General features: G+C 39.5%; 2 protein-coding genes across 4 annotated transcripts in view; one reads left to right on the top strand and one right to left on the bottom strand.

Moving 5' to 3' along the window:
• garre1 (granule associated Rac and RHOG effector 1) overlaps positions 1–3,497 on the bottom strand; it is a 29,981-nt gene extending 26,484 nt beyond the window's left edge. Inside the window, exon 1 of one of the 3 annotated variants that reach the window (XM_029457586.1) lies at positions 3,432–3,497. The gene's annotated coding sequence lies outside the window, so the exon portion shown is untranslated. Of the gene's footprint in view, positions 1–705; positions 830–2,869; positions 3,211–3,431 lie in introns of those variants that run through there. The other 2 variants (XM_029457604.1, XM_029457595.1) reach the window with 2 other exon arrangements.
• A 2,461-nt stretch (positions 3,498–5,958) lies between these two features.
• Positions 5,959–15,258, top strand: gpib (glucose-6-phosphate isomerase b). The gene is made up of 18 exons (XM_029426559.1): positions 5,959–6,148; positions 6,419–6,509; positions 6,746–6,814; positions 6,942–7,061; positions 7,169–7,252; positions 7,329–7,475; positions 7,765–7,836; positions 7,922–7,966; positions 8,049–8,102; positions 8,671–8,731; positions 9,367–9,410; positions 9,502–9,654; positions 9,987–10,116; positions 10,826–10,902; positions 11,531–11,659; positions 12,303–12,378; positions 13,694–13,760; positions 14,802–15,258. The coding sequence occupies exons 1-18, from the start codon at positions 6,030–6,032 to the stop codon at positions 14,923–14,925; spliced, it is 1,662 nt and encodes a 553-aa protein (XP_029282419.1). The 5' UTR covers positions 5,959–6,029; the 3' UTR covers positions 14,926–15,258.
• Positions 15,259–23,677: the final 8,419 nt, after the last annotated feature.

Below are 23,677 nucleotides of genomic sequence, written 5' to 3'. Positions count from 1 at the left end.
CACAATACAAACTCAAACAAGCCTGCATCTCTGTGATGCATGAGGCTCGTAGGTGGATATTATCTAACACGATGATGGATCTGCATCAGAAGCATAACTCTCGGGCCAGAGGTGGACAAGTGAATATTACAAATGTCAGGATGTGTAATTGGATGTACAACAAAAACATCCTACAATGATGCTTTTGTTCAATATGTCTCTTCATCCAAATCTTCTTTATCAGGAATTTTAACCAAAATGTTAGTTTAAAAAGTATTTCAATAACAAAGAACCAATGACATAACTCCCCTTCAGAGCGTCAACACATTACATTAAAGAAGCAAGTGTTTATATTACGATCATATACAACTCATGTTCTATGCAGACATGTTTTCCTGTGTTGAGATATCCCTGAAATAGCCAATTGTAAGTATAACCAAGCCACACATATTTCTGTATGGTGGTGCCTATTGTAAGCCACATTCTGAAAGTATCTCAGCTCTCCTCTTGTAACAACTGCTGTTCCTTTGATATCATCTTGAGGAAGATATCTTTGTCGAAATCTCAAACATTCAGAGATAAAAAGTAGCAAGAGGCCAGTCACACTTTAATAAAAGAAAACTCAATTAACCTGCCTGCTTCAACCTGAGAGGAAAAAGTCAAACTCAAGACACAAAATGTTACAATCCCCAGGTTCTAATAATAACACGCACTCTGTTAACTCACCCCTTGCCCCAGCAGACTTCTCTGTAAAACTAATCTGTAGAGTTTAAAACCGTGCAGCAACAGAAACATTAGAAAGCTTCTTTGTTGAAGGAAATGGCATTCAGGTCTGTGGAGACAAGACCGTGTCAGTAAAGCAGAGGCCAGGGCCTGTACTCCACCCGAGGCAAGCGCAAACAGTAATCTTGTGACTGTATGTCGACTTCCTCACACATGCATCCGGATTCAATGTTGGACTAAGGAAAAGTGTCCCTCCTGGTCAGATCACATGTTGCCAACAAAAAAAGAAAAGGAACAACAACTGCAGCCTTAGTTCCCTCGCTGTGGTAACCACAGGCACACGCAGTTCAATACGCCATTGAAAAGAAGGAGTTTAAACACAGACAGGAATTCTGCCGAGCAAAGCACGTATTTCTATAGTGACACAGCTGTGGCAGATGTCAACACGTAGGTTCAGTGTTGTGTTTCAATGAAAGCTGTGCGAGCCTGCAGAACTCAACAAAAGGAAGGCAAATGGCCTAAACACAACAAGTCTGACATTACACTTTATTAAGATTTTAATAGCAGTCAAAACTATATTGAGCCTTCAATAAACATCCACATCATCTTATAACTGGAAACATCTATATCAAAGTTTAAAAAGGTCCTAAAGAGTTTTGTCATATTTCTCAACACTGCTGAACATTTTGCTTTATAAAAAGGCAGTAAAAACAAATATGCCACTTGCATGACATTACAAAAAAAATAAAGTATTAGTCAACAAGGCCACTGGTGAAATTTGATTTCCCAATTCGGTTTATAAAAAGCATCACCGAGTACAAATACGGATGATGTAATGACGATGGAAGCTGACTTTCAGATTCCACCAGTTGGCTGCTAACGATAAACCTTTTAATTTAATGATAATTGTTCATGTAGACATCCAATACAGAAAACCTCAATCACCGGCTGACCAGGAATAACCTTTTTGTTCTTGATGATTAAATCCTACAAGCAACTAAATGGTTACTTGTACTTTAATTTATACACTCCCAACGACCAAAACAGGAAACACTTTCCACATGATGTCAAAACACAGAACCCTTGCTTACTTAAGTTGGGCAACGTTACATATTAATGCTATTCCTATATATTCCTATATATATATATATATATATATATATATATATATATATATATATATATATATATATATATATATATATATATATATATATATATATATATATATATATATATATATATATAGCCAGAGTTGCTGCTCTTGCATTTTCAGAGTACGATTATTTGCATTGTATTGAAATGGATTTATTATTTACATTGTATTGAAATGGATTTATTATTTACATTGTATTGAAATGGATTTATTATTTACATTGTATTGAAATGGATAACATAAATAGTTCCTAGACATTCTGTTGCATGATCCAAAACATTCAACCACCATTTCTGTGAAATGCATCGAGATGAGATTACAACACCGCTGCAGCAGTAACTGGTATTAAACACTGTTCGTTACCAAATATTGCAAATTCAATGGAGGCAGAAAACTAGTTTAGTTTTTTACTTGTTGAGGGATTATTTTAAGACCCGATCACTATTTAGCAGGAAGGTGTAACAGAATCCCCGCAAGCGCAGTTAGCCGGTTTCATCGAAACTCTCCGGGATGACATGGCCCAAGTCATGGGAACACTATGTCGCAGCTATTAATACGGCCTTTTAACGCCCTAGATGCAGAGTCGCTGGAAAGTCTTCCGAGGCATCGGTGCATCAACACAGCAAAATGCTGGAAAAGCGAGTGACACGAAGACGCCACACCCGGGTACACCCGGTAACACCCGGGTACCCTGGGTCCGCTGCAATCCCGACTTTGACACTCGCCCTGCGGCCACACAGAACCAGACACTCGCTTGTTAGCTAGCAAGCTAGTGCACCATACCCCGAATCCTATTAATATTGTCAGTCTAACGTCAACCACAGACACAAGTTGCACACGCGCTGCAAATCACGCCCGTTTGTCCGACGTTAGCATACAGGGGGTTTTTTTGTTCACTGGACGATTACCGACTGCAGCGAATAACTTACAACCAAGAACGCCCAAATCCCTTCATCGGACATGCAGTGAAACCGCTGCTAACGCTAAAGCTCGTTAACTCCTGTGTATTACCTGCATTGCCATCGCTATCCGCGGTCAATAGACGTGGATGGAGCCTGGAGCATCGCCCACAGACACAAACCCGGGGCAGTGAAAACAGAAATAACCGATACCGCCAGTCGCTCCTCCTTCGCTAGCCTAGGCGGATGCGCTTCATCAGCAGACTCCGAATTGGGTTTGTATACCAAATTATGAGTGTATATATGCACAAAAAATGTCACATGCATTTGCAGCCCTCTTTTAAAACACGTGTCCGACTGCTAATGGAGATTTAAAGTATGAAGAAAAAATTAAAACGTTCATGTCAAGAGTTAGGTACGTCCGATAATGGGCTCATCGGCGTTTCATCGCTAGCTACCTAGCTAAGCGAGCTAACGTTAGCTCCCCCAGCTAGCTCTCTGCGACACGATTGTAAGCGCTGGTGGAAAGTACCAGCAAATATTAACGGCCCAGTGGTACTCCGATACGGGCCAACAGCAGTCAGCACCGCCGTAACCAAAGAGGAACCCAAACAGCTTCAGTAAAACACAAGAACAATGTTAGTACGCGTTAAGGTAATCACCACATCGCTCACCATCTCTAGGCATCCACCCTCTTGACAGCGAATCCCCTGTCTGTGTGAGCGCCGTTAAGACCACGGCAATAAAACAAACACTTCCGGTGAACCCTTCACAATAAAACCGTTACATACCAAATTAAACCTGTTTTTGAATAACATGTTTGCTCATTTTATTTATTCAGTCATTTCTATCTTGTTTCATTTAATAACCAATCCAACAGGGTTGCATACAATCAGTGGCAACTAAGTACATTTACTCAATAGGCTACTGTAATTAATGGTTTAATGAATGCTTTTACTTTATTTATTTAAGTGTGGTTTTATCTATTAAGATCTGAATACTTTTCACCACTGCATAAAATAAAGGACATGATTTCTGGGTGTCTCTTTGACTTTATTTAAGACTAAAACAAAATTGTATTAGGATAAATATAGTAGGGCAACATGCTTAATCAATTAAAAGTGGAACCAAGTATTTCAAAAAGTATATTTATTTTTTGAATTTTTGGTGTACTTTGGTGGAGAAGAAGTTTGTAACAATAGTAAAAAAAAATAAAAATAAAAACGTAATAATTTCTCTGTACATCTTTTTAGTCTACTGGACCCTTTTACTCAGTGATACAAAATAACAAGCAAAAGAAAAACAAGTGCTTACATGTTGTTTTGGTGTCATAGAGTCAACATGAACCAATCCTTGTGATTTCTTTCAGTGCGTTTCGTTTGGAAACGCCTTCCTCTTCACCTTTATTTTGAAATTAAAATGTCATTCATGTAATTAAATAATTATAACTCCTGCAACACACAGAAATCTTAACAGTGTGAGGAATTATCACAGATTTACCCCCAGGAACAAAAGCTACTCTAAAATGGAAAGTGGGTCACAACATATTGTTATTATGAGTCATTTATTGAGTCATTATAATGTGCTACTTTTCATCATGCTGGTGAAGTGGAGTTGTAATTTAATTCTACTCTTCCACTCATTGTAAATAATTCTGATATACATCATCTGCTGACATTGTGTAAAATATATATATATAATATATAAATATATATAATATATATATATATATATATATATATATATATATATATATATATATATATATATATATGTGTATATATATATTAAATGATTCCTTTCAGACCATCTCTTTGTGATAGTCATCTTTGGTGAAATCTCTTTATTTACCACTCTGTCTTTGCCTTCTTCTATTCTGTGGACTATTCCTAAAAAGAATATACTAATCTTTTCTCGCCCTCTAATGTTGGATGAAGAACATTACACCCAGCACTCCCTACTTTTAGAAACGGTCACTTGGGGGCGTTGAAGTCCACACATCGCTGCTGAATACAGTTATTTATTTAATGTCTTGGGGTTCATTTGTATGGTTTAAAAGCATTTATAACGTTTGTATCTGATGCATATAGTTCTTCCCTTTGTGTGTTTGACCAGATCACTATAACAGACAATTAATGGGAAACAAAACGTGTTATTGTATAAATAAGCTGTTAAACCTTCTATATAATTGGATGAAACTTGAACCTAAATTACAAACAGACTCAGACTCTTTATGTAAATTAAATAAATACAAATGTGTGAACGTTTTGAATATTAAACCAGAACTGAACACTAGATTGTGGATTTGTTGTTATTGTACATAATATATAAAACACTGTTTTTATTGTGTTTAAGTAAAAACAGAGAACACAGCTCCATGTTGATACAATATACATAACACACAATACATAGTGCAGTACAAGTTCATCAAACACACACAAAGAGCTCATGAATATTAAAATACATAATGTTAGGATGGAAAAGGAGGAAGGATGTCAGGCTTCTGTTCCTTCAATTATAAATATTTAAATGTATAAATAAACAACTTATAATCATACAACTGACAACATATAATTAAAAAACATATTTTAAGAGTTAATGTGTTTTCAATAAGTAATTATTGTTGCTAAATGTTGACTTTTGTACATATACATGCAGTTATATATACTGTACAACATTCAGCAACTTTCAAACACTTATTTTCTTATTATTATGAGTTAAGAATATCTATATTAAAAATATTTAGAAATGTTTTTGGTGCACTGACGACGACAGAATTGATCCGTTATTACATTTTAATGCTTATAAATGAGCTACCTTTGTTTCTAAAGCTTGAAAAACATCAGGGTGGTTTATTTGTTCAGTATTATGTGTGTTGCTACTCTGGTCTCTTCTTCATAAATAATGTTGTCTTTTAGGCCTGTTTGGGCTGGAAATATTATGTATACATGACACAATAATAACAAAGTCAAATCATGTGTCGTGCAATGACTATTTCTAATATAAACCTGCTAAAGTGTGCATCTCAGAAGGATTCACAATGAGTGCACGAGTAGAATGAACTGTCTGCACTGCAGGAGTGTGCCACTGTGACTGTGACGCTGCAGGACAGCGTGGAGGTGTGACACGCACGAGCCCTGAATATAGTGTGTCTCGAGTAGGAGGGGCAAGGCTGGATCTGCCCTTCAAAAAGCTTTCCCCCCCGACCCGCTCGGCACCACTCAGCCAGGCTAGTTGAGCACAGCGGATCGCAGGAAGCCTCTCTGGACATCATGGGACTCACACAGGACCCCACCTTCCAAAAGCTGCAGGACTGGTACACAGCCCACGCCCTGAACCTCAACATGAGGCACATGTTTGAGGCTGACAAGGAGAGATTCAACAGGCTCAGGTATGCACCCAATTAAAAGCATTGTTATCATTTAAAAAAGCAGTATGCACATCACTGCACAGATGTAGATATTTAGTGTTTAGGTGAATCTGTTGGCAGTCAAGTGACGCTGCTCTGATGCATTCCTGTTGTGCAGCGTCATTACATAATACTCACAACTAGATGTCAACCCGCCACGCGACCACACATCTAAATGTGTGTTTGGATATTTGTATTACGTCAGGAAAGGTCACGATCTTGTTTTGCTGACGTCTGTCTGTTTTTGGACAGCCTGAGCATGAAGACTGAGGATGGAGACATTCTTCTGGATTACTCCAAGAATCTCGTCACTGATGAAGTCATGAAGATGTTGCTTGATCTGGTAAAATCATTTCCGTCTCATTATATATATATATATATATATATATATATATATATATATATATATATATATATATATATAACTCTTTTTAGATGGTAAAGTAGTTCATGTTGTAGCCGTTATAAACATGTGACAGATTCCCCCCGAAACACAATATCACAGTCACTGCAAGATGTTATTATTAGAACTATTCTGATTATTATTTCATCCTTCTTTTGGTTTATTGTCTGTTTCAGGCGAAGTCGAGAGGTATCGAAGCTGCCAGAGAGAAGATGTTCACCGGAGAGAAGATCAACTTCACAGAGGTGCTCGTGTTGATTACAGCACAGATTTCTAAATAATAATAATAATGCAATCAGTCAAACTCATCTTTCATTTGTGTGTGTGTGTGTGTGTGTGTGTGTGTGTGTGTGTGTGTGTGTGTGTGTGTAGGGCCGCGCTGTGCTCCACGTGGCTCTGAGGAACCGCTCCAACACGCCCATCATGGTCGACGGTAAGGATGTGATGCCGGACGTCAACAGAGTTCTTGAGAAGATGAAGGGCTTCTGTCATGTGAGTGAAATTGAAAATCACAAAACGAAGAATGTACGAGTTTACTTTCTGCCCGTTTGACGCGGGGGTCCTAAAGCGTTTACGATGACTGTGTTTGTCTGTTGCAGAGAGTTCGCAGCGGCGAGTGGAAGGGCTTCACAGGAAAGGCCATCACAGATGTTGTCAATGTCGGCATCGGAGGATCTGACCTTGTGAGTGCACATTCCCTAATGTGAGCCGCCCCTACAGCCGCAGGCTTATCTTATCTGGGTTTGAATTGACTTGCAGGGCCCCCTGATGGTGACGGAGGCCCTGAAGCCTTACTCAAAGGGAGGACCCCGTGTGTGGTTTGTGTCAAATATTGATGGAACGCACATCACCAAAACCCTGGCACAGCTGAACGCTGAGACGACGCTCTTCATCATCGCATCCAAGGTGGCTGCTTTACACAACTGCACCAGATTAACATCTCACATCTGAAGAAAGAAAGCCTTCCAACTCATATTTATGTTAAGAATCAGCCAGATGAATCTGGTTGTGCTGCACGACACGTTAGTCATTACTAAATCTTGAAGCATGGACAATCACAGACACAGATTCTTTATTGCTCTGCTGTCTGTTGATGTGCTCAAACTCTCAACGTGCAGGGAGATCTACACCATACGTTTAGTTGCATTACATATTAATACTTGATTATCTATGTATTCTTTCGATCTAATTCCAGACATTCACCACCCAAGAGACCATAACCAACGCTGAGTCGGCCAAGGCCTGGTTCCTTGAACATGCCAAAGACGTGAGTATGCAGCGGCTTCAGACAGTAGCAGCTTTTTCTATGCTGCTTGATGTCCTTTAATCATATCCTCTCCGTGTTTCAACAGAAAGCTGCTGTTGCAAAGCACTTTGTGGCCCTTTCCACAAACGGAGTAAGTCCCAAAACACGATTCTGCAGGTCAAACCTCGTCTCTTTGATCCTAACTGTCCTGCTTTTCTCCGTCTCCCCCTCAGCCCAAAGTGAAGGACTTCGGCATCGACACGGAGAACATGTTTGAGTTCTGGGATGTGAGTGCTCTTGTTGTCTTATCGCAGGCTGTGTACAGCGGGTCCTCTCTTCATCCCCAGGCTGCGATAGGGGCCGAATGCAGCGGCTATAAATAAGACTATAAGGCTTTTGACCTGTGAAGTAGGTGGGACGGACGCTGTGGCCAGCAGCTGCTGGGTAATCAGAAGCCTGTCTCTTCAGACTCAGTTATTATTGGTAGCGACCTTCTCTGCAGAGGTTACTGTAAAGGCTGCGTTCAATCAAAGGTCAGGCAGCTGCATTTAGTTACAGCTATAATATGCTCTTTATGCCACAGAATAAATAGCTGACCGTGTTTTAAAGTGTTTTGTATTCAGTAAAACTGGACCAACAGGTCAAGACTTGCAAAAGATCAAAGGCCAAATAACGAAGTGCTGCATGAACTTAGCTCCTCGTGTTAACGAGGGAGTACAACACAAGGTGTGTAGCTTATAGCTAACTACATTATTACTCTTACCAACACCTTCTGTTGTGTGCAGATCTTTTGTAAAGGAGTTTTGAATAAGGCGTGTTTATATCTTCAGTATTTTGTTTATTTTCTTCTTTTAGTGGGTTGGTGGTCGTTACTCCTTGTGGTCTGCAATTGGAATGGCCATTGCCCTGCACATTGGTATGTACGATGAAAACACAAGATGTTGTTTTGCTGCAATGCAAAACTCAATTTAAAGCCACTGGGTTTGAATTTGTGACTTTGGCTCTTTGCATTATGAAAAAAGCACATTTCTGGGGTTATTTTGCTCTTTTAAGATTTCTTTAGTTCATTTAGTCGTTGTTTATGCTTTTTCATGCTTAATGACCGATGAGTACATCTCTGGTAAACATGAGATTTAAAGTGCTTGTTTTGCATCATTCTTTGTGGAGAAACTCAATTTAATCAAATAATCAATTAGTCGTCTAAATCGTATGCGTGCTCGTCGAGCGGCTCTGTGAGGCTGTACATGCAACATGCTGTTGATGTTCAGCAGGTGTAATGTTTACCATGTTCACCATCTCAGTAGCGTTGTTAGCATGCTAACATTTGCTAATTGGCACTAAAACATGAGGCTGATGGAAATGTTGTTAGTTTTGCATGTAGTAGTTAAGTAGTTTTTACAATTCATCATCCTGAGGGAGACACGTATGTCTGTACATGACAGGACTGTATCTTGCTGATAGTGTTGGAGAAAGACAAGAATCATTCCAAACAATCAGTTTAATTCATAGTTTATTCAGTCAGTTAACTTTTCTGCTACATCTCCTCATCAGGCTACGACAACTATGAAAAGCTTCTTTCAGGAGCTCATTGGATGGTACGTACTTCTCTAACACCTCTCTTATGAGCCTCCCTGGAGATAGAGAAAGATGCATGTATGTAAATTAGCATCCCTCCCTCTACTGCAGGACAACCACTTCCGCACCGCTCCTCTGGAAAAGAACGCTCCCGTCCTGCTGGCTCTGCTGGGCATCTGGTACATCAACTTCTTCCACGCTGAGACCCACGCCATGCTGCCCTACGACCAGTACATGCACCGCTTCACTGCCTACTTCCAACAGGTCTGCACCCACAACACCGCATGAAGATCAAGTATTATTTTAGATTCATACATGCAACACCAGAGGTCACAAGGAAAATGTACAATTGGAATAATCAAGAAAATCCCTGCAGCATGAGACCTGAACCTGAACATAGGCTCAGGATGAGAGACACTGAGTCCATCTGTGATTCAATTATCACGTTGCATCAATACCTTTGCAGCTTAATGCATGACCAAGAACAATGAGAGTGTCAATTTCTGTATTGCATCGAAGGCACGCGGGGAACTGATCTCGCTTCCACAACCGTCAGAGATCATCTAATGCATGTGACATAAGTATTTGTTTTCTAGGGTGACATGGAGTCCAATGGAAAGTACATCACTAACGATGGAGCACGTGTGAACTACCACACCGGGCCAATAGTGTGGGGAGAGCCGGGAACCAATGGACAGCATGCATTCTACCAGCTCATCCATCAAGGTCAGAGGATCTAGATTTTACCAACCAAATTCTGTCGTCCTCATCCCGTCTTCATGGGCGGATGTGTGAGGCGGTGGGCCCCACCAGCTCCTACGTAGGAGACACAGACTTTGTCGTTGTTTAGCCTCTTTGTGTTGTGTTGTGTCTCTCTGCAGTCGTTATGCAGCTGTATGGTTTTGTTTCTCTTTTAGGGCTTCAACTAATTATTTATTTTCATTATCGATTAGTTGTTTGATCTATAAAATGTCATAAAAGTGTTAAAAATGTCCTATTTTCTCAAAGTCCAAGATTACGTCTTTAAATCTCTTATTTTGTCAGTCCAAAACCCAAAGATATCACTTTAATCTGATGTAAAACAGAGAAAAGCAGCAAATCTTCATATTTGAGAGGCTGAAAAACGCATTTTCTGCTACGTTTGCGAACTCGCTTTTCAAAATAGTGCAGCTCTTGTCTCTTCGTTGTGGTTTTATGTTTCTTTGTTGTCATTTTGAGTCTCTTTCTGGTTGGTATGTGTTTCCTTGAATGACATTTTGGAGGTGAAGGCTGGGGGGCCCGGACAATTTGGGCCCCTCCGCCTATTCCTGGTAGACCCTGTTCAATAATCCATTCATGCCGATCTTCACTGGTAGTATTACTCGTTGATTAGAGTCTGTGAGTTCCTTGTGTTTGTAAAGGTGCCACTAATGCAGTCCAACTGTGTCCCACTCAGGAACACGCATGGTGCCTTCTGACTTCCTGATCCCAGCTCAGTCACAGCATCCCATCAGAGAGAACCTGCACCACAAGGTATCACTGAGTGGGAAGAATTGAGTGTTGAATGTGTGGAGAGCAGTAGTGCTGGAGGAAGAAGTACCTCACCTTCTTCAATAGAGTGTACCCAATGAAGGGACGTTTGTGTACTGGTTGATCCGTAGATGCTGCAAACATTATATATTACAGTTTATTTATTCCCAGTTCCCTAAATCATCTCACAGACTACACAACTCTTGTGACCTCTAAGAAAGTTTAAACCCAAACGCTGCAGTGGTATGCAGTTAGTGTGTGTATTCATTACCTGGAGAACCTCAGCAATACATACTTCTGAGAGATCATCCTGAAAGGTCGGACTTCCACAGAGCTCTATCCCCGTGGCTGACCCGTGTAATTCAATATGTTATATGAGACGTGAAGAACGCGTGTTTTTGCCACCAGAACTACATATTATAGCAGCTGATCCGCTGCAGCTCTGAGAGGCAATGTGTCAACACAGAGTGCAACACAGAGACTATGGCTTGCAAGACATCTACTGTATAACAGACACTGTACTGCACTGTATCTGAAGGTGTGTGTGTGTGTGTGTGTGTGTGTGTGTGTGTGTGTGTGTGTGTGTGTGTGTGTGTGTGTGTGTGTGTGTGTGTGTGTGATGGGGCTGTAGATCCTGCTAGCTAACTTCCTGGCGCAGACAGAAGCTCTGATGAAGGGGAAGACCACGGAGGAGGCCAGGAAGGAGCTGGAGGCCGGCGGTCTGAGTGGAGAAGCTCTGGACAAAATCCTGCCACACAAAGTAAGTGTAGTGAAGAAGAAGAAAGACTGATGAGCTCTCGTGACAATCACAAAAACATGGAAGGATTTGAGAAGTTACATTCATCTCATGTTACTCGTGCAAAATGAACCAGGACTAGAAAACAAGTATAGAAGGTATAGTGCCCTCCAGTGACCATGAATATACATAGCGATTAAAAACCTTGAGATTATGGCATGCACAAGGTGATCTGTATTATTATTATTATTTATTTATTTATTTATTTATTCACAAGCTACCCAGCCGTATATATATATAGCAATAAATATATACAATAATATAACATTATTCTGAAACGGCCCGTGAGTACTTTTACTTTTGTACTTTTACTTAAGTTAAAGATCTGAGTACTTCGTCCTCCTCTGCAAATACAAACTTTATATAATCTACAAACAACCAAACGAATCAAAAAGCAAACACAAAGTAAAGACAAGAAAAAAGATAAAGTAACGTAGGGAGAGTGTGTGTGTGTGTGTGTGTGTGTGTGTGTGTGTGTGTGTGTGTGTGTGTGTGTGTGTGTGTGTGTGTGTGTGTGTGTGTGAGTAAAAGCTTTCTTATGTTCAGTTAACTTCTTCAATCATATCTAATCTGATATTATTAAACGACATGACTTTGTTTAACGCAGGTATTCCAAGGAAACAGGCCGACCAACTCAATCATCTTCAAGAAGCTGAGCCCGTACACGCTCGGAGCGCTGATAGGTGAGAGCAAACAACGCTTCTCGTGACTTACAGACACTGATGTTGAAATGAAGCGGTGGAATAGCACTCTAGTGTTATAGTTAGTGGTTATTTTCACAATAAAAGCATGTTCATGTCTACAAATGATGCTGCATATACACATGAGTTACAACGTTTCATTTACACAATAACATCCGTATTTATTATTATTTATTACTAATGATACAAAGTATGTCGACAGTTAGAAAAGTATAATATATTTTATTAAATTGTATTTTATTATGTTATGTTGTGTCATATAATATAATATAATAATATATTATATTATAAACAGATCCTTTGTGTTACCTCTGGAAAAAAACAACTGTATCCCCTCTGTATAATATATTTTATTTAATTAAATTATGTTAAGATATGTTATATAATATCATATAATATAAATGATATTATATGATATAATATTATATTATGTTATGTTATGTTATATTATATTATATTATGTTATGTTATGTTATGTTATGTTATATTATATTATATTATATTATGTTATGTTATGTTATGTTATATTATATTATGTTATGTTATGTTATATTATATTATATTATATTATGTTATGTTATATTATATTATATTATATTATGTTATATTATATTATATTATGTTATATTATATTATGTTATGTTATGTTATGTTATGTTATATTATATTATGTTATATTATATTATGTTATGTTATGTTATGTTATGTTATGTTATATTATATTATGTTATGTTATGTTATGTTATGTTATATTATATTATATTATGTTATGTTATATTATATTATATTATGTTATGTTATGTTATGTTATGTTATATTATATTATGTTATGTTATGTTATGTTATATTATATTATGTTATGTTATGTATATTATATTATGTTATGTTATGTTATATTATATTATATTATGTTATGTTATATTATATTATATTATGTTATGTTATGTTATATTATATATGTTATGTTATATTATGTTATGTTATGTTATATTATATTATATTATGTTATGTTATATTATGTAGAGCTCCTTTGTATTACCTCTGGAAAAAAACAACTGTATCCCCTCTGTATAATATATTTTATTAGATTAAATGATGTTAAGATATGTTATATAATATCATATAATATCATATAATATCATATAATATATATGATATTATATGATATTATATTATGTTATATTATGTTATGTTATGTTATGTTATATTATATTATGTAGAGCTCCTTTGTATTACCTCTGGAAAAAAACAACTGTATAACACATTTTATTTTGAAAATGATTATTCTGTTTTACAGCGATGTACGAGCACAAGATCTTCATCCAGGGTGTAATGTGGGAGATCAACAGTTTTGACCAGTGGGGGTGAGACAGTTTTTTAACTACATACATAATATATATATATATATATATATCTATATATATATATCTATATATATATATATATATATATACTATACACATCACAGCTTAACAAGCAGCGGCCCTCCCGTCACTACATACACTTTATTTAATATTAATACAATATTTCAACCAGTTTAAGACTCAGAACTTCTAAGAAGAGCTGCAACAAACGGATACAGATGTGATTCTGTGAGAACATGTGTAATCTGAAGGTTTCAGAGGAAGTGATTGTGTGAGAGTCGGAGAACATTTATATAATGCATTATAAACATACTTCACTGTATTATTACAGTTTATAGTACTTAAAATAATCACAACACATTATAAAGCATTTTGTAATCACTTTTATTTTGTAGGGATCATTATGTGATGTTTTATAATATATAGTTGCAATACATTATAATCTTTTTAGATTTATATTTATTTTTTATATTATTTATAATCCCATTATAATGGGATTATAATGCATTATAATACCATTATACCAGTGATTATAATGCATTAGAATGCATTAGAATGGGATTATAATCCTATTATAATCCCATTATAATGCATTATAATCACTGGTATAATGGGATTACATTATAATCCCATTATACCAGTGATTATAATGCATTATAATGGGATTATAATCCCATTATAATCCCATTATAATGCATTATAATCCCATTATAATGGGATTATAATGCATTATAATCCCTGTTATAATGCATTATAATGGGATTATAAATGACTCTAAGTACTTATTGTTTGCGTTAAGTAAAGTAAAACAATATAAAGAAATTCAGTGAGTGAGTATTATAATACTTTACCTTATAAGTGATTATAAAATGCTTTATAATGTGTTATGATTCTTGTTAGAAGGCATTCTGAATATTAATTCAATAACATATACAGCGCTATAAACAGACTATCAGGTTAAAATGAATTATAGTCATCGGCATCATCTTGTATTTTGGTCCGATTCAGCCTTCCTCACATCTCTTCTCTCCGCGTTATTAGAGTCGAACTGGGCAAACAGCTCTGCAAGAACATCGAGGCCGAGCTGAAGGACACCACAGAGGTCCACTCCCACGACTCCTCCACCAACGGACTCATCAACTTCCTCAAGAAAAGCTTTGCCTGAGTCCATTCCCCCCCCCCCCCCCCCCCACACACACACACACACAAACAACTGCCACTTTACTCCACGTCATTATCCATCTAATCAGCTCGTGAGCTGCATGGACAGGAGACTCAGAGGCAGCTGGTCACTCCCACGCCGTCGAGCTGAAGCACTCTGTATGTTTTCCCTCTCGTTATGAATATCGTGACTGTCCACAGTCTCTTTCTACGTTTGTCCGTTCACCACCGTGAGGGGGAGAAAGCTGTTTTTCTATTCGAGTTTGAGGAAGGCCAGAGTGAACTGTGCTCCACTGTCATGAGAAATGTAGTTTCTGGAATAAATTCCTTTACACAACGTCTGTTTCAGTGTCAGCAAACACGGCAGCTGATCGTCGTGCTCCTGTGTGCAAACAATAATGTGCAGGATGCATGTTCTCTCTTGTGTAAGCAACGGGGCACTAGATGGCATCAGAGTGCCAGATTATTTTACTGGGAGCAAATGAAGCACCCAGTAATCTATCATTTATTCAGTGGAACAAAGGGTCAAAGGTCAGTCCATCTGCACTGTTCCTCTCCGCAAATCCCCAGACGCCTGCATCCATTTAGAGAGAAATACAAACAGCTGGAATAAACAGCATTCTGGGACTGAAAGCGAGACCTCTCTGCCGCTACACTTAAACATCGTTACATCTAATGTTCTTGAGCATGAGCATGTCTTTATGTGGAGATGTTATCTAGCTGCCTCTGTTTGACCGTTGGTTCTGCACCTCCTTAATTAATTCTGCAGCGCCAGCATGGACACAATAACCCAAACCCATCATGGTTTTGAATCTTTACAGCTTCAGGTTATCTACCTTAGCTCTTGCATCAAATGTAGTAGTGGCAGATAAAACCCTGCACAACATCTGCAGGGTGAATCTCTCCTCTAATCATCAACTCACGTGTAACAATGACACGACAACATCTCCCACTGCACATCATGCCATGAAGTGTGTTTCTCCACTGCTCACCACGATTACAGAGTGTGTGTGAGGACAAACAGAAAGTACAAAAAGATAAACCCTAGACCCCCAGACACTGCTGGGTTTTCAACGCTGTTGCCAGGCAACAATACTTTACTTCATATTTAAGTTTCCTTTTTTTTAAATCTCTGCCTCTGAAACTGGAAACAGCAGAACGTGAAGCATCGCTGAGAATAGAAAACCTGACACATTATAATTGTTTAGGATGCAGCAAATGATTCTTCTGTGGACACAGTCACAGCTCTTTATAAAAAGATCAAACCTACACGTGGTCTGCATCTCAGGATTCATCTTCTGTGAACAAAATGTTAATGATAATAAGTTTGGATTCTTACTAAAGAGAAAACTTTATTGTTTTATCTCTGCTGAACAGCCTCGTCCCGCATTAGAAAAGTACAAAAGTTAAAAAGAGCCAACAGAACAATGGCCGAGCATGAAGGAGAAGAAAACTCTGAATTTGTCAGAAAGGAAGAATATTAAGTTTGATTGATATAAAGAACTATTAAAGAAACATAACACAGAAGGAGAATCCCTCAGAATAAGAGGAAAACTCTTTTCTGATGCAATATTCACAGGAAGTAATCGTTTTATACAAACTTCCTGCAGTCATTGCGCTCACTAGGCGTGTTGTCGTCACAGTGTATCAGCTGCTGTGAACTGTTATTGTCACGTATTGAATATAACGTCACTTAATCAAAGATCCCACTGTACGCACGTCTCTCAGCTGAGTCATGGTTAAACACTTACAGCTACTGATATCGACTCACTGCTCAGCTACTACGACTCTCCAATATATGTAATCCAGGTGCAAGTAGACAAGCAGCAAGTCGACATCGAGGACGGCGGCGAGGCGGCCGACGCAGAATCAAACGGCTGCGTGGAGAAGGTTCCCGTGTGCGTTCCTGAGATGTTTGTTGAACAATGGCGCTGCATACCCTCACATTCCACTTCATGCTTTATTGGTTGGCCCTGTCAGTCATTTTTTTTTCTTCTTCTTCTCTCCGGCTTGTTGAAGAGCAATCCCCCCCCCCCCCCTCCCTTCCTCTGCTAGATTGGGGTCCCAACCTGCCCTAGTGCAATGGTTGCCATGGTGACGTCACCCCCCCCCCCCCCCCCTCACACCCCCTGCCACTTTCTTCCACTGTGCAGTCCCCAAGTTCATGCCGTTGTGTCAGACGATTGGCAGAGTTTGGGATTCTTCACCGGACAAACTAACTATAACCACGAGCTCGCTGCAGAGACATCTTCGTAGCGCCGTGTTCTCCACGCATTTTTTCCTATCATTTGTATTCATCATGAGCCGCCGTGCTGGAAGCAGTTTGAAGGGGACAGCATCCTTTCTGCATGTAAACAAGCTGGGAGAAGTCGGGCCTCAGAGGAGAAGAGCAGCGGCCTGCAGGTCCGCGGCCAGTTGAACTTCACTGGAATGCTTTTAATGTGCATGACCATCCGCCCCCCCTCCCAGGAAAACCTTCAGGGAACGTATTCTCTTGGGCTAAAACATTATCCCTGCAAATACATGACACACCACATTTCCCAATAAACCGAGAGGATGATCCCTCTCTAAAGTTCCCAGTCTGTAGTCTGAGGCTGCCATTGACAGAAACCCTGCAGGCTGTGCAGAGAAGCAGTCGCCGAGTGAAGCGTCGCTGTTCCCACGACCGCTTGAGTTATATAAAGATTATTTAAGTACGTGGGCAGAGCTCGTCATGCTGCAGCATCTGACGCCAGCAGCAGTCCCATGAGGCTGCAGGGGGCTGACCAGCTGACCCCTTGTTGCTCAGGCTCCATGTCCCCCCCCCCCTCCTTGAATGAGCTGGATCCATCTTTAAATGCTTTCCCTTAGAAGTACAACAACATCTTGCATCATCGTTCCCATGTTGTTACACATCTATGTGACCATATGGTGAAGGAGGAACTGAAATATTCTTAAGCGAGTTATAAAATGAGACGTGAACATATTTGCTGCATTTCTGAATAATTTTCTCACATTTAGAGGTTTCTCTCAGCGGTTCATCTCTGACAGCTGGACCTGTTTGTCCTCCTGTAGGTCAGTTATCTGTTATCTGTGCAGACCTTTGAATACTTTGCACCCAGTGTAAGTTTATTTCTGTCTTTACAGCCTCTCCTGGAGCCACAGGAAAGATCCTGACCAACATCTGGCTGTTATTCAGCATCACAATGTGAGAGGGAAAAACTCCCACACTGATTCCACACTCTGTTGTTCTGCTGGTGATACAGTAAATCATAATGTTCACAGTATTTTGTACCAGTATTACATATTTGTTGACAAGCAGGAACAACTGTTGGTTCTTTTGAAGGTAGAAGAAGTACACAAAGAGACACAAAATAACTACAAAGAGACATAAAATAATTACAAAGAGACACAAAATAACCACAAAGAGACACAAAATAACCACAAAATAACCACAAAGAGACACAAAATAACCACAAAGAGACAAAAAATAACCACAAAATAACCACAAAGAGACACAAAATAACCACAAAGAGACATAAAATAACCACAAAGAGACAAAAAATAACCACAAAGAGACATAAAATAACCACAAAGAGACACAAAATAACCACAAAGAGACATAAAATAACCACAGAGACATAAAATAACTACAAAGAGACATAAAATAACCACAGAGACATAAAATAACCACAAAGAGACACAAAATAACCACAAAGAGACACAAAATAACCACAGAGACATAAAATAACCACAAAGAGACAAAAAATAACTACAAAGAGACACAAAATAACTACAAAGAGACACAAAATAACCACAAAGAGACACAAAATAACCACAGAGACACAAAATAACTACAAAGAGACACAAAATAACCACAAAGAGACACAAAATAACCATAAAGAGACACAAAATAACCACAAAGAGACACAAAATAACTACAAAGAGACATAAAATAACCACAAAGAGACACAAAATAACTACAAAGAGACACAAAATAACCACAAAGAGACACAAAATAACCACAAAGAGACACAAAACAGTATCAACACATGTCTTGTTGTCAGGAGAGGCGATGGGGTCTTTTGCATGTCTGTGTCCAGACGCCCACTGTCTCATAACCTGCACATGTTTCTGTGATAGAGTGCAAACCTTTATTTGAAAATGCATAATTCTGCTGTACATGGGTAGCAAACAGGAGGCAGACTTTTCTGTAACAGGAAGGGGACAAAGTGTCAGTAACCAAAGATTGAGAGTGTATGAGGTAATCCTGTGGCGAGCATATTTTCACTCATTTCCTGGCAGCGGAGGGACCCGTGTGCTCCAGAGGGAAGGTGTTCTTTTGTGCGGTGTAACAGAGCTCACCTCACAGCCGATCCCCTGGGGCTCCGCTACTTCTGCACACACACACACACACACACACACACACACACACACACTGCTCCCTGAGTCACAGGGTGGAACCCTCACACGGATAAAGGCCGCTTTGTGCCCCAACTCATGGAGCTGACAACCAACACCAGAGAGCTCCTCACACTGAACACCACTGTGCAGCTAACAGGAGAGCTCACAGCTTTTATGTACACCCACACAAAATGTAGCTACATCTCCAACTATCAGTGCATCAGTGGCTTTGAATTACAGCTGTTGTGCAGCTGTGATTTAAAGGACGTGAGAGCATGTTTTGAACATTTTTCTTTTTCAGGTTTTATCTTCGGTGCAGGTGCAGAAACATGTGACGGTCTCACTCATTTTGCACCTTTCCTGTCTTTTTGAAAGGTGTAACTTATGATCTGTGAGCCTCTCAAGCAGAGAGGATGACTTGATTTCTTACCCTCTTGGGGGTTGTGCCAGGCAGCAGCAGTCATTAAGTAAAAAAGTACTTCTACTGAAACCCACCCACTCACTCACCTGCAGGATCTCCACAGAGATGATCCCTGTGCCAGGTTCCATCATTAACACCTTCTAAAGCCGCTATTATCAATATGTTTTATATAAACAGTGCTTTATGTAAACGTGTGTAAACCTTTGAATCCCAGGAGGGAGATTCCTCCGCATGTCACGCTACAAGGCCGAATGCATGGAAGTTATTATACAGCAGCATTTCACTGACTGTGGACAACACCGGCCCCGAGCTCAGATTTAATGCAGCTTAATGATGCTTTGTGCGAGTAAGTGGAGAGAAACACAGAGATAAGAGAGTGAAACTCAAGTGCAAAGTGGAAGCTAATGTCTCGCAGTATCTGCTGGAAGTGTAAATACAAGCTAACACGTAAGCATAGCTAAGTATAAAGTGATGCTATGTACAGGGCGGCAGGGCAGCAGGTGTGCAAACTGTCACAGGACAGACTGCGTGGGCGTTAAAGCGTTAAGTTAAAAGTATTAACCAATCATTTCCAAAATGGCCTCTAGGACACTTTTAAGAGAACCTGCATTGAGTCAACATGCAAAGGAAAGATTCATCCTAAGAAAGGTTCGGCCCCCTCAGGGAGGAAGATAACTTGCTTAGTTACATAACAACCAAAGGTATCTAATGGAGAAGTCTCAAGTATTTATAGTACGGCTAAAACATACGGCCTGAACACGATGTGATGACATTCTGAGGAACATAATTACCTTAAATGTTTCTCAAACTAAACTTTACCTTCTGTGAATTAAATTATCTGAAGGTTTCTACAAATATATTCTCTTGTTTTGACCATTTCTGGATCTCAAAACCAGATGTTTCATCAGCACCAATGATTTAATGTGTAATGAAAGACAATATGTGTCTTCTGACTTCATACATCTCATGGTGGACGGGACCTCGTGAACAAAGCTTAACAAAACACATCTCAGTTTATCGCCTGTGTGGTATTTCCAGAAATAACTAATGAGTAGAAGGCTCAGTCCCAGAGGAACCCACTCGCTCTGCGATGTTTGTCTCTCAGACTTTCTGATGGTCGTGTTTTTCCAGGCTTATCTGACCATTAGCGTGCCGGGCGGCGTCCCAGGAGGGCGAGTCCACCACATGACGGGGCTGCGAGGTTGCGTGCACGGCTGTAATTACACAGCAGTGTTTAGCACATGTAGCTAATGATGCTTTGTGGGAGTTTGTGTTGTTCCCATAGGAGGTCTGAGGCCGCAGATATTAAGAGTTGTTTGTTGCTCCATGATGTGCGTGTTGAAACACTAACGGCTACATAAATAAACTGCGCTGCGCTGGAGTCAACTACAATTTGTAAAACAGCAACACGAGAGGTTGTGTCACTAAACTTTGACATCATGCTGCGATTACTTTGGCTCAGCTTCAATATGCAAAGTCTTAATGAAGTTGTAATGCTTATTACACGTGTGTGTGGATCACTGAACACACACAGCACGTGTCTACACACATCTGCTTTCTGCAGCACATGACTCCTAATTACATGTTCAATGTCTAATTACATTCAGTCAGTATCATAATTAGTCATTTATACAAATCTGTCTGAAATTACATCCTAATAAATGCAAAGATCTGCACGTTTAGTAAAACTAAGAGACATTGTTATCCTTCTATTTATAGTTCGGTTTCTGCAAACTGTGGAGTTTTATTATCTAATGTATTTAGTGCCAAAGACTTTCAAAATAAAAGAGGATTTGTGTGAAGCAACATTAGAACAGTATAAAAAAATATTACTTTTGTTTTTCTGAACACGACAAAAAAACAACAAACAGCAAATAAAAAGAAGAAAACAGACTTTTGTTTTTGCAATTAGCTACAAAACCACTTTATTGAAAAAGCAGATTATTTCATCTACAGTTAAATGATACGTCCCGATTTTAATACATTAAATAACTTTTTCATGTTTAGATAAATAGATCTAGTTTCCTTTTTTATGAACCATCTAGGTAATCAAAACACTTAGCGATACAAAAGATGTGACAGATGTGCTCGTTGGAACTACCAGTAGGAGGAGGAGGAGGAGGAGAAGAAGGAGAAGAAGAAGAAGAAGAAGAAGGAGAAGAAGGAGGAGAAGAAGAAGGAGAAGAAGAAGGAGGAGGAGGAGAAGAAGAAGGAGGAGAAGAAGAAGGAGAAGAAGAAGGAGGAGGAGAAGGAGGAGAAGAAGAAGGAGAAGAAGAAGAAGAAGGAGAAGAAGAAGAAGGAGGAGAAGAAGAAGAAGGAGAAGAAGAAGGAGGAGGAGGAGAAGAAGAAGGAGGAGAAGTCTTCTCTTTCCAAGTGATTTCTGACAGAAAAATAAAATAACACTAGCCTCTTTATGTACAGGGTAACTAGCTGTGTGCTATGCAATAGAAACCGAAGTAGTACTTTTAAAAGGGTGAATTAAGACATCTTTAAAGGGGACACTCTCTGATCTTGTTAAGTTTTGTGGGGTTGATATTGTGCAGGACAAATGCCTCATTCTTCAAGTATAGCACACATTACTTGAGCAGAACCCTTATGCAACATTGAGGTTAATCAAAAGACACGGGGAATGTCTCACATATGCAGTCCTTTTCTTTTCTGCTTTTACAAATATACAACACTAATCATTATTACATTCCAATAAATCTCATTACATCAGGTTAGAAAGCACTTCCTGCCTGTGGCGCCTCCTTCTTCACACATTCAGTAGTATTTATTCAGACCTGTGTGTACAGTAATACAGTATGAATAAGAGCCAGTGTTTGCATATGATAGTTGGTTATTGTTCGAATACAAGATGGGTGGCGGTCGGACGACGCTTCATCAGCTACGGGAACACGATATATGGTGACGGACACGAGTTCAAACAAACACCGAGAATTAGACACAAACATCTGGAGGAAGGTTTTGTGAGGAACCAACGCAGTCATCACGAACAGAGCGAGCGGGTCTTGTGTTGGATGCTGCGCTACCCTGCAAACACGGTGAGGTGCATGTGCCATGGCCCTGCCACTAGTACACACACACACACACACACACACACACACACACACACACACACACAATTTGCTCAAGTGTGAAATCCAAAAGAAAGAAAGAAATAAAACTCATTGATGACTTTTAATCACTTTGGGAGGGATGAGACATTTTCTTCCAGCAGCACCTCAGCTCAGAGTCGGGGCGTTGCTTTCACAGGACATTTACACAACGAGATGTTTGATGAATAATCATCAGTGATGGATATAAGGAGTTACTGGGTAAAGGGACACAACAGCTAGAAGAGCGTGATGCGTTCAGGAAACGAGCACGTTACTGTATCGCAGCCTTTAAAACCAGAAGACACGACGATATTCTGATATCACAATATCCAGATACTGCCGAGCCCTGACTCTGAGCTTCAAGTGTTCTTGTCTCATGCAGTTTTTGTGTTGCATACACTCACACACACACACACACACACCATCAGCAAGGGTAACATGGGGGGGGACTCCATAAGAAAAACGCGGGTGAGACCAGCAGCTCCGGGTTTTTTGGGGACGTCGCCTCCCACAACACACACAGACACACACACACACAGACACACACACAGTGGAGGTTCCTCGTAGTAGCGCACTTTGTTCTCAGTGCTCATGTGACATAAAGCCAGTGTCTGGAAACGTACCAGGAAGCAGAGTCCTGAACACACACCTGGAGCAGAAGGTATTTCAAACAAATCATTTGTTTTGTTCCTCTTTGAGTACCAGACGCACGCAGACCGTGTCAGGTGTCGGACAAGGACTTGTGACACGAGGCTTGGAAAATGGTGTATGATGCACAGACAACGTGAGGTCTACGAGCTCGTTCGATATTGTTTTTGATCAATAATATTTTAAAAACATTTTTAATGTTAAAG

Source organism: Cottoperca gobio, chromosome 3, assembly GCF_900634415.1.
Source record: "Cottoperca gobio chromosome 3, fCotGob3.1, whole genome shotgun sequence".
Classification (NCBI taxonomy): domain Eukaryota; kingdom Metazoa; phylum Chordata; class Actinopteri; order Perciformes; family Bovichtidae; genus Cottoperca; species Cottoperca gobio.
This window is presented reverse-complemented; position numbering and strand designations above follow the sequence as displayed.